Raw genomic sequence first — 18,462 nt, 5'->3', positions numbered from 1 at the left:
CTCCTAACAAACTGCAGTCCTATCCTACCTCTCCTAACGCATTGCAGGCCTATCCTACCTCTCCTAACACACTGCAGGCCTATCCTACCTCTCCTAACACACTGCAGGCCTATCCTACCTCTCCTAACACACTGCAGGCCTATCCTACCTCTCCTAACACACTGCAGGCCTATCCTACCTCTCCTAACACATTGCAGGCCTATCCTACCTCTCCTAACACACTGCAGGCCTATCCTACCTCTCCTAACACACTGCAGGCCTATCCTACCTCTCCTAACACATTGCAGGCCTATCCTACCTCTCCTAACACACTGCAGGCCTATCCTACCTCACCTAACACACTGCAGGGCTATCCTACCTCTCCTAACACATTGCAGGCCTATCCTACCTCTCCTAACACACTGCAGGCCTATCCTACCTCTCCTAACACATTGCAGGCCTATGCTACCTCTCCTAACACACTGCAGGCCTATCCTACCTCTCCTAACACACTGCAGGCCTATCCTACCTCTCCTAACACATTGCAGGCCTATCCTACCTCTCCTAACACACTGCAGGCCTATCCTACCTCTCCTAACACACTGCAGGCCTATCCTACCTCTCCTAACACAATGCAGGCCTATCCTACCTCTCCTAACACACTGCAGGCCTATCCTACCTCTCCTAACACATTACAGGCCTATCCTACCTCTCCTAACGCATTGGAGGCCTATCCTACCTCTCCTAACGCATTGCAGGGTATCCTACGTCTCCTAACACACTGCAGTCCTATCCTACCTCTCCTAACGCATTGCAGGCCTATCCTACCTCTCCTAACACACTGCAGGCCTATCCTACCTCTCCTAACACACTGCAGGCCTATCCTACCTCTCCTAACACACTGCAGGCCTATCCTACCTCTCCTAACACACTGCAGGCCTATCCTACCTCTCCTAACACATTGCAGGCCTATCCTACCTCTCCTAACACATTACAGGCCTATCCTACCTCTCCTAACGCATTGCAGGCCTATCCTACCTCTCCTAACACATTGCATGCCTATCCTACCTCTCCTAACACATTACAGGCCTATCCTACCTCTCCTAACACACTGCAGGCCTATCCTACCTCTCCTAACACACTGAAGGCCTATCCTACCTCTCCTAACACACTGCAGGCCTATCCTACCTCTCCTAACACACTGCAGGCCTATCCTACATCTCCTAACGCATTGCAGGGTATCCTACGTCTCCTAACACATTGCAGGCCTATCCTACCTCTCCTAACACACTGCAGGCCTATCCTACCTCTCCTACCACATTACAGGCCTATCCTACCTCTCCTAACGCATTGCAGGGTATCCTACCTCTCCTAACGCATTGCAGGCCTATCCTACCTCTCCTGATGCATTGCAGGCCTATCCTACCTCTCCTAACACATTGCATTCCTATCCTACCTCTCCTAACGCATTGCAGGCCTATGCTACCTCTCCTAACGCATTGCAGGCCTATGCTACCTCTCCTAACACATTACAGGCCTATGCTACCTCTCCTAACGCATTGCAGGCCTATCATACCTCTCCTAACGCATTGCAGGCCTATGCTACCTCTCCTAACGCATTGCAGGCCTATGCTACCTCTCCTAACGCATTGCAGGCCTATCCTACCTCTCCTAACGCATTGCAGGCCTATCCTACCTCTCCTAACACATTGCAGGCCTATCCTACCTCTCCTAACACATTGCATTCCTATCCTACCTCTCCTAACGTATTGCAGGCCTATCCTACCTCTCTTAACACATTGCAGGCCTATCCTACCTCTTCTAACACATTGCATTCCTATCCTACCTCTCCTAACACATTGCATTCCTATCCTACCTCTCATAACACATTGCAGGCCTATCCTACCTCTCCTAACACATGACAGGCCTATCCTACCTCTCCTAACACAGTGCAGGTTTATCCTACCTCTCCTAACACACTGCAGGCCTATCCTACCTCTCCTAACACATTGCAGGGCTATCCTACCTCTCAAAACACACTGCAGGCCTATCCTACCTCTCCTAACACACTGCAGGCCTATCCTACCTCTCCTAACACATTACAGGCCTATCCTACCTCTCCAAACTCATTGCAGGCCTATCCTACCTCTCCTAACGCATTGCAGGGTATCCTACGTCTCCTAACAAACTGCAGTCCTATCCTACCACTCCTAACGCACTGCAGGCCTATCCTACCTCTCCTAACACACTGCAGGCCTATCCTACCTCTCCTAACACACTGCAGGCCTATCCTACCTCTCCTAACACACTGCAGGCCTATCCTACCTCTCCTAACACATTGCAGGCCTATCCTACCTCTCCTAACACACTGCAGGCCTATCCTACCTCTCCTAACACACTGCAGGCCTATCCTACCTCTCCTAACACATTGCAGGCCTATCCTACCTCTCCTAACACACTGCAGGCCTATCCTACCTCTCCTAACACACTGCAGGGCTATCCTACCTCTCCTAACACATTGCAGGCCTATCCTACCTCTCCTAACACACTGCAGGCCTATCCTACCTCTCCTAACACATTGCAGGCCTATGCTACCTCTCCTAACACACTGCAGGCCTATCCTACCTCTCCTAACACACTGCAGGCCTATCCTACCTCTCCTAACACATTGCAGGCCTATCCTACCTCTCCTAACACACTGCAGGCCTATCCTACCTCTCCTAACACACTGCAGGCCTATCCTACCTCTCCTAACACACTGCAGGCCTATCCTACCTCTCCTAACACACTGCAGGCCTATCCTACCTCTCCTAACACATTACAGGCCTATCCTACCTCTACTAACGCATTGCAGGCCTATCCTACCTCTCCTAACGCATTGCAGGGTATCCTACGTCTCCTAACACACTGCAGTCCTATCCTACCTCTCCTAACGCATTGCAGGCCTATCCTACCTCTCCTAACACACTGCAGGCCTATCCTACCTCTAATAACACATTGAAGGCCTTTCCTACCTCTCCTAACACATTGCAGGCCTTTCTTACCTTTTCTAACACATTGCAGGCCTTTCCTACTTCTCCTAACACACTGCAGGCCTTTCCTACCTCTCCTAACACATTACAGGCCTTTCCTACCTCTCCTAACACATTACAGGCCTATCCTACCTCTCCTAACACATTGCAGGCCTATCCTACCTCTCCTAACACACTGCAGGCCTATCCTACCGCTCCTAACACACTGCAGGCCTATCCTACCTCTCCTAACACACTGCAGGCCTATCCTACCTCTCCTAATACACTGCAGGCCTATCCTACATCTCCTAACACACTGCAGGCCTATCCTACCTCTCCTAACACACTGCAGGCCTATCCTACCTCTCCTAACACACTGCAGGCCTATCCTACCTCTCCTAACACACTGCAGGCCTATCCTACCTCTCCTGCCACATTACAGGCCTATCCTACCTCTCCTAACGCATTGCAGGGTATCCTACCTCTCCTAACGCATTGCAGGCCTATCCTACCTCTCCTGACGCATTGCAGGCCTATCCTACCTCTCCTAACACATTGCATTCCTATCCTACCTCTCCTAACGCATTGCATTCCTATCCTACCTCTCCTAACGCATTGCAGGCCTATGCTACCTCTCCTAACGCATTGCAGGCCTATCCTACCTCTCCTAACGCATTGCAGGCCTATGCTACCTCTCCTAACGCATTGCAGGCCTATGCTACCTCTCCTAACGCATTGCAGGCCTATCCTACCTCTCCTAACGCATTGCAGGCCTATCCTACCTCTCCTAACACATTGCAGGCCTATCCTACCTCTCCTAACACATTGCATTCCTATCCTACCTCTCCTAACGTATTGCAGGCCTATCCTACCTCTCCTAACACATTGCAGGCCTATCCTACCTCTCCTAACACATTGCATTCCTATCCTACCTCTCCTAACACATTGCATTCCTATCCTACCTCTCATAACACATTGCAGGCCTATCCTACCTCTCCTAACACATTGCAGGGCTATCCTACCTCTCCTAACACACTGCAGGCCTATCCTACCTCTCCTAACACATTACAGGCCTATCCTACCTCTCCTAATACATTGCAGGCCTATCCTACCTCTCCTAACGCATTGCAGGGTATCCTACGTCTCCTAACAAACTGCAGTCCTATCCTACCTCTCCTAACGCATTGCAGGCCTATCCTACCTCTCCTAACACACTGCAGGCCTATCCTACCTCTCCTAACACACTGCAGGCCTATCCTACCTCTCCTAACACACTGCAGGCCTATCCTACCTCTCCTAACACATTGCAGGCCTATCCTACCTCTCCTAACACACTGCAGGCCTATCCTACCTCTCCTAACACACTGCAGGCCTATCCTACCTCTCCTAACACATTGCAGGCCTATCCTACCTCTCCTAACACACTGCAGGCCTATCCTACCTCACCTAACACACTGCAGGGCTATCCTACCTCTCCTAACACATTGCAGGCCTATCCTACCTCTCCTAACACACTGCAGGCCTATCCTACCTCTCCTAACACATTGCAGGCCTATGCTACCTCTCCTAACACACTGCAGGCCTATCCTACCTCTCCTAACACACTGCAGGCCTATCCTACCTCTCCTAACACATTGCAGGCCTATCCTACCTCTCCTAACACACTGCAGGCCTATCCTACCTCTCCTAACACACTGCAGGCCTATCCTACCTCTCCTAACACAATGCAGGCCTATCCTACCTCTCCTAACACACTGCAGGCCTATCCTACCTCTCCTAACACATTACAGGCCTATCCTACCTCTCCTAACGCATTGGAGGCCTATCCTACCTCTCCTAACGCATTGCAGGGTATCCTACGTCTCCTAACACACTGCAGTCCTATCCTACCTCTCCTAACGCATTGCAGGCCTATCCTACCTCTCCTAACACACTGCAGGCCTATCCTACCTCTCCTAACACACTGCAGGCCTATCCTACCTCTCCTAACACACTGCAGGCCTATCCTACCTCTCCTAACACACTGCAGGCCTATCCTACCTCTCCTAACACACTGCAGGCCTATCCTACCTCTCCTAACACATTACAGGCCTATCCTACCTCTCCTAACGCATTGCAGGCCTATCCTACCTCTCCTAACACATTGCATGCCTATCCTACCTCTCCTAACACATTACAGGCCTATCCTACCTCTCCTAACACACTGCAGGCCTATCCTACCTCTCCTAACACACTGAAGGCCTATCCTACCTCTCCTAACACACTGCAGGCCTATCCTACCTCTCCTAACACACTGCAGGCCTATCCTACATCTCCTAACGCATTGCAGGGTATCCTACGTCTCCTAACACATTGCAGGCCTATCCTACCTCTCCTAACACACTGCAGGCCTATCCTACCTCTCCTACCACATTACAGGCCTATCCTACCTCTCCTAACGCATTGCAGGGTATCCTACCTCTCCTAACGCATTGCAGGCCTATCCTACCTCTCCTGATGCATTGCAGGCCTATCCTACCTCTCCTAACACATTGCATTCCTATCCTACCTCTCCTAACGCATTGCAGGCCTATGCTACCTCTCCTAACGCATTGCAGGCCTATGCTACCTCTCCTAACACATTACAGGCCTATGCTACCTCTCCTAACGCATTGCAGGCCTATCATACCTCTCCTAACGCATTGCAGGCCTATGCTACCTCTCCTAACGCATTGCAGGCCTATGCTACCTCTCCTAACGCATTGCAGGCCTATCCTACCTCTCCTAACGCATTGCAGGCCTATCCTACCTCTCCTAACACATTGCAGGCCTATCCTACCTCTCCTAACACATTGCATTCCTATCCTACCTCTCCTAACGTATTGCAGGCCTATCCTACCTCTCTTAACACATTGCAGGCCTATCCTACCTCTTCTAACACATTGCATTCCTATCCTACCTCTCCTAACACATTGCATTCCTATCCTACCTCTCATAACACATTGCAGGCCTATCCTACCTCTCCTAACACATGACAGGCCTATCCTACCTCTCCTAACACAGTGCAGGTTTATCCTACCTCTCCTAACACACTGCAGGCCTATCCTACCTCTCCTAACACATTGCAGGGCTATCCTACCTCTCAAAACACACTGCAGGCCTATCCTACCTCTCCTAACACACTGCAGGCCTATCCTACCTCTCCTAACACATTACAGGCCTATCCAACCTCTCCAAACTCATTGCAGGCCTATCCTACCTCTCCTAACGCATTGCAGGGTATCCTACGTCTCCTAACAAACTGCAGTCCTATCCTACCACTCCTAACGCACTGCAGGCCTATCCTACCTCTCCTAACACACTGCAGGCCTATCCTACCTCTCCTAACACACTGCAGGCCTATCCTACCTCTCCTAACACACTGCAGGCCTATCCTACCTCTCCTAACACATTGCAGGCCTATCCTACCTCTCCTAACACACTGCAGGCCTATCCTACCTCTCCTAACACACTGCAGGCCTATCCTACCTCTCCTAACACATTGCAGGCCTATCCTACTTCTCCTAACACACTGCAGGCCTATCCTACCTCTCCTAACACACTGCAGGGCTATCCTACCTCTCCTAACACATTGCAGGCCTATCCTACCTCTCCTAACACACTGCAGGCCTATCCTACCTCTCCTAACACATTGCAGGCCTATGCTACCTCTCCTAACACACTGCAGGCCTATCCTACCTCTCCTAACACACTGCAGGCCTATCCTACCTCTCCTAACACATTGCAGGCCTATCCTACCTCTCCTAACACACTGCAGGCCTATCCTACCTCTCCTAACACACTGCAGGCCTATCCTACCTCTCCTAACACACTGCAGGCCTATCCTACCTCTCCTAACACACTGCAGGCCTATCCTACCTCTCCTAACACATTACAGGCCTATCCTACCTCTCCTAACGCATTGCAGGCCTATCCTACCTCTCCTAACGCATTGCAGGGTATCCTACGTCTCCTAACACACTGCAGTCCTATCCTACCTCTCCTAACGCATTGCAGGCCTATCCTACCTCTCCTAACACACTGCAGGCCTATCCTACCTCTAATAACACACTGCAGGCCTATCCTACCTCTCCTAACACACTGCAGGCCTATCCTACCTCTCCTAACACACTGCAGGCCTATCCTACCTCTCCTAACACATTGCAGGCCTATGCTACCTCTCCTAACACACTGCAGGCCTATCCTACCTCTCCTAACACATTGCAGGCCTATCCTACCTCTCCTAACGCATTGCAGGCCTATGCTACCTCTCCTAACGCATTACAGGCCTATCCTACCTCTCCTAACGCATTGCAGGCCTATCCTACCTCTCCTAACACATTGCAGGCCTATCCTACCTCTCCTAACACATTGCATTCCTATCCTACCTCTCCTAACGCATTGCAGGCCTATCCTACCTCTCCTAACACATTGCAGGCCTATCCTACCTCTCCTAACACATTGCATTCCTATCCTACCTCTCCTAACACATTGCATTCCTATCCTACCTCTCATAACACATTGCAGGCCTATCCTACCTCTCCTAACACATTACAGGCCTATCCTACCTCTCCTAACACACTGCAGGCTTATCCTACCTCTCCTAACACACTGCAGGCCTATCCTACCTCTCCTAACACATTGCAGGGCTATCCTACCTCTCCTAACACACTGCAGGCCTATCCTACCTCTCCTAACACACTGCAGGCCTATCCTACCTCTCCTAACACATTACAGGCCTATCCTACCTCTCCTAACGCATTGCAGGCCTATCCTACCTCTCCTAACGCATTGCAGGGTATCCTACGTCTCCTAACACACTGCAGTCCTATCCTACCTCTCCTAACGCATTGCAGGCCTATCCTACCTCTCCTAACACACTGCAGGCCTATCCTACCTCTCCTAACACACTGCAGGCCTATCCTACCTCTCCTAACACACCGCAGGCCTATCCTACCTCTCCTAACACACTGCAGGCCTATCCTACCTCTCCTAACACATTGCAGGCCTATCCTACCTCTCCTAACACATCGCAGGCCTATCCTACCTCTCCTAACACACTGCAGGCCTATCCTACCTCTCCTAACACATTGCAGGCCTATCCTACCTCTCCTAACACACTGCAGGCCTATCCTACCTCTCCTAACACACTGCAGGCCTATCCTACCTCTCATAACACACTGCAGGCCTATCCTACCTCTCCTAACACACTGCAGGCCTATCCTACCTCTCCTAACACATTACAGGCCTATCCTACCTCTCCAAACGCATTGCAGGCCTATCCTACCTCTCCTAACGCATTGCAGGGTATCCTACGTCTCCTAACAAACTGCAGTCCTATCCTACCACTCCTAACGCACTGCAGGCCTATCCAACCTCTCCTAACACACTGCAGGCCTATCCTACCTCTCCTAACACACTGCAGGCCTATCCTACCTCTCCTAACACACTGCAGGCCTATCCTACCTCTCCTAACACATTGCAGGCCTATCCTACCTCTCCTAACACACTGCAGGCCTATCCTACCTCTCCTAACACACTGCAGGCCTATCCTACCTCTCCTAACACATTGCAGGCCTATCCTACCTCTCCTAACACACTGCAGGCCTATGCTACCTCTCCTAACACACTGCAGGGCTATCCTACCTCTCCTAACACATTGCAGGCCTATCCTACCTCTCCTAACACACTGCAGGCCTATCCTACCTCTCCTAACACATTGCAGGCCTATGCTACCTCTCCTAACACACTGCAGGCCTATCCTACCTCTCCTAACACACTGCAGGCCTATCCTACCTCTCCTAACACATTGCAGGCCTATCCTACCTCTCCTAACACACTGCAGGCCTATCCTACCTCTCCTAACACACTGCAGGCCTATCCTACCTCTCCTAACACACTGCAGGCCTATCCTACCTCTCCTAACACACTGCAGGCCTATCCTACCTCTCCTAACACATTACATGCCTATCCTACCTCTCCTAACGCATTGCAGGCCTATCCTACCTCTCCTAACGCATTGCAGGGTATCCTACGTCTCCTAACACACTGCAGTCCTATCCTACCTCTCCTAACGCATTGCAGGCCTATCCTACCTCTCCTAACACACTGCAGGCCTATCCTACCTCTAATAACACACTGCAGGCCTATCCTACCTCTCCTAACACACTGCAGGCCTATCCTACCTCTCCTAACACACTGCAGGCCTATCCTACCTCTCCTAACACATTGCAGGCCTATGCTACCTCTCCTAACACACTGCAGGCCTATCCTACCTCTCCTAACACATTGCAGGCCTATCCTACCTCTCCTAACGCATTGCAGGCCTATGCTACCTCTCCTAACGCATTACAGGCCTATCCTACCTCTCCTAACGCATTGCAGGCCTATCCTACCTCTCCTAACACATTGCAGGCCTATCCTACCTCTCCTAACACATTGCATTCCTATCCTACCTCTCCTAACGCATTGCAGGCCTATCCTACCTCTCCTAACACATTGCAGGCCTATCCTACCTCTCCTAACACATTGCATTCCTATCCTACCTCTCCTAACACATTGCATTCCTATCCTACCTCTCATAACACATTGCAGGCCTATCCTACCTCTCCTAACACATTACAGGCCTATCCTACCTCTCCTAACACACTGCAGGCTTATCCTACCTCTCCTAACACACTGCAGGCCTATCCTACCTCTCCTAACACATTGCAGGGCTATCCTACCTCTCCTAACACACTGCAGGCCTATCCTACCTCTCCTAACACACTGCAGGCCTATCCTACCTCTCCTAACACATTACAGGCCTATCCTACCTCTCCTAACGCATTGCAGGCCTATCCTACCTCTCCTAACGCATTGCAGGGTATCCTACGTCTCCTAACACACTGCAGTCCTATCCTACCTCTCCTAACGCATTGCAGGCCTATCCTACCTCTCCTAACACACTGCAGGCCTATCCTACCTCTCCTAACACACTGCAGGCCTATCCTACCTCTCCTAACACATTACAGGCCTATCCTACCTCTCCTAACGCATTGCAGGCCTATCCTACCTCTCCTAACGCATTGCAGGGTATCCTACGTCTCCTAACACACTGCAGTCCTATCCTACCTCTCCTAACGCATTGCAGGCCTATCCTACCTCTCCTAACACACTGCAGGCCTATCCTACCTCTCCTAACACACTGCAGGCCTATCCTACCTCTCCTAACACACTGCAGGCCTATCCTACCTCTCCTAACACACTGCAGGCCTATCCTACCTCTCCTAACACATTGCAGGCCTATCCTACCTCTCCTAACACATCGCAGGCCTATCCTACCTCTCCTAACACACTGCAGGCCTATCCTACCTCTCCTAACACACTGCAGGCCTATCCTACCTCTCCTAACACACTGCAGGCCTATCCTACCTCTCCTAACACATTGCAGGCCTATCCTACCTCTCCTAACACATCGCAGGCCTATCCTACCTCTCCTAACACACTGCAGGCCTATCCTACCTCTCCTAACACATTGCAGGCCTATCCTACCTCTCCTAACACACTGCAGGCCTATCCTACCTCTCCTAACACACTGCAGGCCTATCCTACCTCTCCTAACACATTGCAGGCCTATCCTACCTCTCCTAACACACTGCAGGCCTATCCTACCTCTCCTAACACACTGCAGGCCTATCCTACCTCTCCTAACACACTGCAGGCCTATCCTACCTCTCCTAACACATTACAGGCCTATCCTACCTCTCCTAACGCATTGCAGGCCTATCCTACCTCTCCTAACGCATTGCAGGGTATCCTACGTCTCCTAACACACTGCAGTCCTATCCTACCTCTCCTAACGCATTGCAGGCCTATCCTACCTCTCCTAACACACTGCAGGCCTATCCTACCTCTCCTAACACACTGCAGGCCTATCCTACCTCTCCTAACACACTGCAGGCCTATCCTACCTCTCCTAACACACTGCAGGCCTATCCTACCTCTCCTAACACATTGCAGGCCTATCCTACCTCTCCTAACACATCGCAGGCCTATCCTACCTCTCCTAACACACTGCAGGCCTATCCTACCTCTCCTAACACATTGCAGGCCTATCCTACCTCTCCTAACACACTGCAGGCCTATCCTACCTCTCCTAACACACTGCAGGCCTATCCTACCTCTCATAACACACTGCAGGCCTATCCTACCTCTCCTAACACACTGCAGGCCTATCCTACCTCTCCTAACACATTACAGGCCTATCCTACCTCTCCAAACGCATTGCAGGCCTATCCTACCTCTCCTAACGCATTGCAGGGTATCCTACGTCTCCTAACAAACTGCAGTCCTATCCTACCTCTCCTAACACACTGCAGGCCTATCCTACCTCTCATAACACACTGCAGGCCTATCCTACCTCTCCTAACACACTGCAGGCCTATCCTAACTCTCCTAACACATTACAGGCCTATCCTACCTCTCCTAACACACTGCAGGCCTATCCTACCTCTCCTAACACATTGCAGGCCTATCCTACCTCTCCTAACGCATTGCAGGCCTATGCTACCTCTCCTAACGCATTACAGGCCTATCCTACCTCTCCTAACGCATTGCAGGCCTATCCTACCTCTCCTAACACATTGCAGGCCTATCCTACCTCTCCTAACACATTGCATTCCTATCCTACCTCTCCTAACGCATTGCAGGCCTATCCTACCTCTCCTAACACATTGCAGGCCTATCCTACCTCTCCTAACACATTGCATTCCTATCCTACCTCTCCTAACACATTGCATTCCTATCCTACCTCTCATAACACATTGCAGGCCTATCCTACCTCTCCTAACACATTACAGGCCTATCCTACCTCTCCTAACACACTGCAGGCTTATCCTACCTCTCCTAACACACTGCAGGCCTATCCTACCTCTCCTAACACATTGCAGGGCTATCCTACCTCTCCTAACACACTGCAGGCCTATCCTACCTCTCCTAACACACTGCAGGCCTATCCTACCTCTCCTAACACATTACAGGCCTATCCTACCTCTCCTAACGCATTGCAGGCCTATCCTACCTCTCCTAACGCATTGCAGGGTATCCTACGTCTCCTAACACACTGCAGTCCTATCCTACCTCTCCTAACGCATTGCAGGCCTATCCTACCTCTCCTAACACACTGCAGGCCTATCCTACCTCTCCTAACACACTGCAGGCCTATCCTACCTCTCCTAACACACTGCAGGCCTATCCTACCTCTCCTAACACACTGCAGGCCTATCCTACCTCTCCTAACACATTGCAGGCCTATCCTACCTCTCCTAACACATCGCAGGCCTATCCTACCTCTCCTAACACACTGCAGGCCTATCCTACCTCTCCTAACACATTGCAGGCCTATCTTACCTCTCCTAACACACTGCAGGCCTATCCTACCTCTCCTAACACACTGCAGGCCTATCCTACCTCTCCTAACACACTGCAGGCCTATCCTACCTCTCCTAACACATTGCAGGCCTATCCTACCTCTCCTAACACACTGCAGGCCTATCCTACCTCTCCTAACACACTGCAGGCCTATCCTACCTCTCCTAACACATTGCAGGCCTATCCTACCTCTCCTAACACACTGCAGGCCTATCCTACCTCTCCTAACACATTGCAGGCCTATCCTACCTCTCCTAACACACTGCAGGCCTATCCTACCTCTCCTAACACACTGCAGGCCTATCCTACCTCTCCTAACACGCTGCAGGCCTATCCTACCTCTCCTAACACACTGCAGGCCTATCCTACCTCTCCTAACACAATTTTAACCCTCTCTGTATGCGTTCTTTATGTATATATGTATGTCTTTATTTATATAGCGCCTTTAATGCACAAGCAAACAAGGCACGCAAAAGCACAATATTACTCTGACAATCTCCTCCAGAACACATCAAACCCAGCTAACTTCTGGAAGGTTCTCAACCATATATTGCAGCCTTCTAACCATCAACACCCAAGTAATATCACTAAGGGGGATATTACTCTGACAAACCCCACTTACATTGCAGGTGCTTTCAATGATTACTGTGACGGTTCAGGGGATTCCTTCCCCTTCTTTCTCTCCCTCTGTCCCTTCCCTGGCCAATCTCCCTGTGCTTACCCGTTCCTGTCCCGCTCCGTCTACCGCTCTTAAAGCCCCACTGCCTCAGCGCATGCCCCGCAAGCCTCGCGCACCCACGCAGTCGCCGAGCCCCTGCGGCAACGCTCCCCGCTCCCAGATACTCTCAATGCCCGCTGCCAGCATGCCCCGCAAGCCTCGCGCACCCGCGCAGTCCCTGAGACTCTGCGGCAACGCTCCCAGATACTCTCAATGCCCGCTGCCAGCATGCCCCGCAAGCCTCGCGCACCCACGCAGTCCCTGAGCCCCTGCGGCAACGCTCCCCGCTCCCAGACACTCTCTATGCCCGCTGCCAGCATGCCCCGCAAGCCTCGTGCACCCACGAGGTCCCCGAGCCCCTGCGACAACGCTCCCCGCTCCCAGATACTCTCTATGCCCGCTGCCAGCATGCCCCGCAAGCCTCGTGCACCCGCGCAGTCCCCGAGCCCCTGCGGCAACGCTCCCCGCTCCCAGATACTCTCTATGCCCGCTGCCAGCATGCCCCGCGAGCCTCGCGCACCCATGCAGTCCCCGAGCCCCTGCGGCAACGCTCCCCGCTCCCAGATACTCTCAATGCCCGCTGCCAGCATGCCCCGCAAGCCCTAGCGCACCTGCGCAGTCCCCGAGCCCCTGCGGCAATGCTCCCAGATACTCTCAATGCCCGCTGCCAGCATGCCCCGCGAGCCTCGCGCACCCACGCAGTCCCCGAGCCCCTGCGGCAACGCTCCCCGCTCCCAGATACTCTCAATGCCCGCTGCCAGCATGCCCCGCAAGCCCTAGCGCACCCGCGCAGTCCCCGAGCCCCTGCGGCAATGCTCCCAGATACTCTCAATGCCCGCTGCCAGCATGCCCCGCGAGCCTCGCGCACCCACGCAGTCCCCGAGCCCCTGCGGCAATGCTTCCCGCTCCCAGACACTCTCTATGCCCGCTGCCTGTACCTCACCTCCGGTAGCAATCCCATCCGGTCCTCTGCTTCCCTCCGCTGGGGTGCCCGCGGCGCAGCGCTCCGCGCGTCTTGTGACGCAGCCTGTGCGCGCGCACACGCTCCTCTTCTAAGCCCTGTCACTCTCCTGACTCCTCCTCCCAGTACCTGCAGGCTATCTCGCTCTCTGTTCCTCCTGTCTCCTCCTCTTCTCTCCCTGACCTATCCTTGTTGTCTCCCTCTTCTCTTTCTGCTCCTCCCCTCTCTCCTATTGGTGTGTCTCCCTTTATAATCCCTGTCTGTCCTCTCTATCGTCGCTCTGCATAGTTCCTGTTTCCCTGTGTGTGCTGACCTACAGTATGCTGTGCTCCCTCTGTGTCCCTGCTTGTACCTGCTCCTGTGTTACTTTGGATTTCCCTGGCTTTGACCCTTGCTTGTCCTGGACTACTCTGCTCTCTGTACCCCTTGAACCTTGCTACGAACTCTACTTTGCTGACCTCTGGAATCCTTGGACCTGGCTTTGAACTTCGACTACTCTGCTCTCTGTACCCCTGGACATTGGCACACGGACACGACCATTCTTACGTTTAACCCTACAAAACGTTGCAAGTATCCTAACCACTTTTCCAACAGGCCCAGCAACGCTATACCACACTCCGGGCTTGCTCCCACTGCTGTGGGTGTGCGGTATCATACCGTTCCCACCTCGGTACTGCGGTCCTGCCAGGTCTGCGGGCATACAGGCGTGACAATTACTTTGTGGGGTGTGCTACTAACTTATTAGCGAAACGCAGCCCAAACCACAAACATGAATCTCATCCTGGGGGTACCCCTATAGCCCCACCCTCTCCCAACACTGCCCACAACTTTCAATTTGGCCCAGTATCCGAAGAGGAGATTACACAAGCGCTCCTCAAACTAAAACTAAGCAGCCAATGTGGACCCGACTTATTACAATCTAGGTTCCTAAGACTTGGTGCCCCAGCCATTGCCAAACCAATTACTTCCATAGTCAACTCTATCCTGTCTGCAGGCCATATCCCTAAGACCTGGAAAACTGCCAGAGTTGTCCCAATCTTCAAAAGTGGGGACAAAAACACTGTCTCAAACTACAGGCCAATCTCTCTTCTCCCAATTCTATCCAAAGTCATGGAAAATTGTGTCCACTCCCAATTAAGCGATTACTATACCAAGGCAAATTTCCCTAGCCAATTCCAGTCTGGCTTTCGCCCCAAATACTCCACCGTAACTACCCTGATAAAAGTTTGCAATTACATCCAGTGTGGAATGGAACGGGGACAACTCACTGGTGCAGTATTCCTAGATTTTGCAAAGGCTTTTGACACAATTGATCATGCTATCCTGCTTAACAAACTCCAGAGCTCTGGAATAGGGAAGCATGCTTTAAACTGGTTTCAGTCCTACCTATCAGGTAGATCTCAACATGTGTCCATCTCAGGCTCCAACTCCAACCCCCTGGATATCACCTGTGGTGTCCCGCAAGGCTCTGTTCTGGGGCCCCTACTCTTCTCAGTGTTCATTAATGATCTTCCCACAGCTTGTAAGGAAGCCTCAATACACATGTATGCAGATGACACAATCCTATATGCACACAGCCAGAGCCTCTGTGACCTTCAACACATACTTCAGTCTGACTTTTTGAGACTCGAAAACTGGATTTCCCAAAACAAACTGTTTTTAAACACTGACAAGACTGTAACAATGGTATTTGGGACCAAGACTAAATTTTTAAAGCTTCCAGTGACTGAGCTCCTGATCAGAACCAACGCTAACACCACCCTAACCCCTGTCACTAGTTTTAAATACCTGGGCGTATGGTTTGACTCCCACTTAACATTCGGGCTGCACATTGATATCCTGACAACCAAGACCTATGCCAAACTTGGGGTACTTTACAGGAACAAATCCTCCCTAAGTCTCCTGGTCAGAAAGCGTATCGCACAGCAGATGCTAATGCCAATTATCGACTATGGAGACATAGTATACGGCTCGGCACATCAAACCCACCTTAGCAAACTTGACACTGTCTACAATTCAATTTGTCGTTTTGTTCTCCAATGCAACTACAACACACATCACTGCGAAATGCTCAAAGAACTAGATTGGTTATAACTCGAGTCTTGGCGCAAAGTTTACCTTTCCTGTCTCGCCTTTAAATACTTTCTGGGCAAGCTACCCAGCTACCTGAACAAGCTCCTCAGCCCTACCACATGCAGCACCTATCACCTGAGATCCGAGTCCAAAAGACTGTTCATGGTCCCAAGGCTCAACAAAGTATCCGGCCGCTCCTCCTTCTCTTACCGTGCACCCCAAAACTGGAACAGTCTACCGGAGACTCTCACATCCACCACCAGGCTAAGTTCTTTCAAAACTAGGTAGAGGGAGGGAGATAGGGAGAGGGGGGAGGAGGGAGGGAGGGAAAGGGGATGGAAGGGGGGAGAGAGGGAGGGTAATTGGGGAAGAGGGAGGGAAAGTGGGGGAGGGGAGGAGAAGGAGCTCTGTGACGCTCTCCCTGCTGAGAATGACGCATGATGCCAATAACAGGTCTGTAAACAGATTACTGCAGCAGTTGCTCTGTTGTTACGAATTGTATTCAGCAAAAAAGAAACAAAGATATCAAATCCTTATGTGTTCTAGGACATCATTCCTGAGACATACTCACTGCTTTAACTGCTACAAACAGGAAAAAGATATTAAATATAAGGAAAGAAGAGGTGTGCTAATCCCTAGAGCTAAAAATGTGAAACATAAAAATCCATAATGAGCGGTACTGTTTGTAAACAGGTCCAAAATAAGAAAGGACGAAAAGATCAAACTCCAACCAAATGCATGTGATAGAAATGATTTCTGTCTGGATCTGTAATGATCAGACCGATATAATATCTATCCTTTCATAATATACTTAACGGGTGGAAAAAATGTATTAAACTGGAGACACAAGTTGATAATAAATATAGTTACATAGTTACATAGTTACATAGTTACATAGTAGATGAGGTTGAAAAAAGACGTACGTCCATCAAGTTCAACCTATGCTAAATTTAGACAAGATACTTTATCCTATATCTATACTTACTTATTGATCCAGAGGAAGGCAAACAAAAAACCCCATTAAGGGGAAAAATAAATTCCTTCCTGACTCCAAGAATCTCCAAAAATCAGATTACTCCCTGGACCAAATCCTTCCCATGTATACTTATTTGGTATATCCCTGTATACCTTTCCTTTCTAAAAAGATATCCAACCTTTTTTTTAACAAATCTATTGTATCTGCCATCACAGTCTCCGTGGGTAATGAATCCCACACTGTAACTGCCCTTACTGTAAAGAACCCTTTCCTTTGTTGCTGGTGAAATCTCCTTTCCTCCAACCTAAAGGGATGTCCCCGAGTCCTTTGTACTGCCCTTGGGATGAATAGTTCTTTTGAAAGCTCCTTGTATTGTCCCCGAATATATATTTAAGTAATAATCCCCTCAGAACAGGCCAATAATGCCCTGGCTGGAAGAGTTGCAGGCCCGAGGCGAAGCCGAGGTAACCCAGCCAGGGCTTTATTGGCCAGTAATGCCCTGTTCTGAGGGGATTATTACTATTATAGGCTAAATGTAGCTTATTTCATAAATAATAGACACTTTTGTATAGTTAAATAGATTTTTGTTATTAAAATAAAATGGTAAATAATTGAAACTACCTCTATATACTCTTACACTGCAGCTATCTATATCCACACACTGCCGCCCCTCTGTGTACACACACACACACACACACACACACACACACACACACACACACACAGGAGCTCTATTCACACACACACACACACACACAAACACACACACACACACAGCACCTCTACACAGATATACAACAGCACAGCACACACACAATGCTACAGACACACACACACTGCTACTGACACACACACACAAACTGCAGCCAGCCACTTACTTATTTGCAGACCCCCCCTCCCCCTTCCCCCCCCCCCCCTCCCCCAATTCAACTGAATCTGCTCAGAAAATCTCAGTCAGCTTGGGAGAGGGAGGAGTCAAACCGTGGCTAATACCTCCTGACCAATCCCCTGTCCCGTTTCAGAGCTGTTACTTCAATCAGACGAATCCCCTGCCCTGTCTCAGCTGTTCTGAAAGCGGATTGGCTGGAAATAAACACAATGAAAACTGCATATTCTGCTGCTTAAATTCCGGGCATTACTGATTGGATAAAGCCCGGCATTTTAACCAATCAGAGAGCAGGGTTTTCAATAATGCCCGGAATTTTACTGCTTTAGCCTATAATTGTATAGAGTCATCATATCCTCTCTTAGATGCCTCTTTTCTAATGTAAATAAATCTAATTTAGCTAGCCTCTCCTCATAAGTTAGATTGTCC

At 50.6% G+C, this 18,462-nt stretch overlaps 1 protein-coding gene across 3 annotated transcripts in view; it reads right to left on the bottom strand.

Moving 5' to 3' along the window:
* LOC142474735 (cytochrome P450 2C20-like) overlaps window positions 1–16,511 on the bottom strand; it is a 164,572-nt gene extending 148,061 nt beyond the window's left edge. Inside the window, exon 1 of one of the 3 annotated variants that reach the window (XM_075580985.1) lies at window positions 16,382–16,511. Coding sequence is in view for 1 of the 3 variants with exons in the window: in XM_075580956.1 (XP_075437071.1) it covers window positions 16,307–16,335 (29 nt within the window). In the remaining 2 variants the exon portion in view is untranslated. Of the gene's footprint in view, window positions 1–14,080; window positions 14,200–16,306; window positions 16,351–16,381 lie in introns of those variants that run through there. The other 2 variants (XM_075580956.1, XM_075580987.1) reach the window with 2 other exon arrangements.
* Between the last annotated feature and the right edge of the window lie 1,951 nt (window positions 16,512–18,462).

The sequence above is a fragment of the Ascaphus truei genome, chromosome 2 (genome assembly GCF_040206685.1).
Source record: "Ascaphus truei isolate aAscTru1 chromosome 2, aAscTru1.hap1, whole genome shotgun sequence".
NCBI lineage: Eukaryota > Metazoa > Chordata > Amphibia > Anura > Ascaphidae > Ascaphus > Ascaphus truei.
This window is presented reverse-complemented; position numbering and strand designations above follow the sequence as displayed.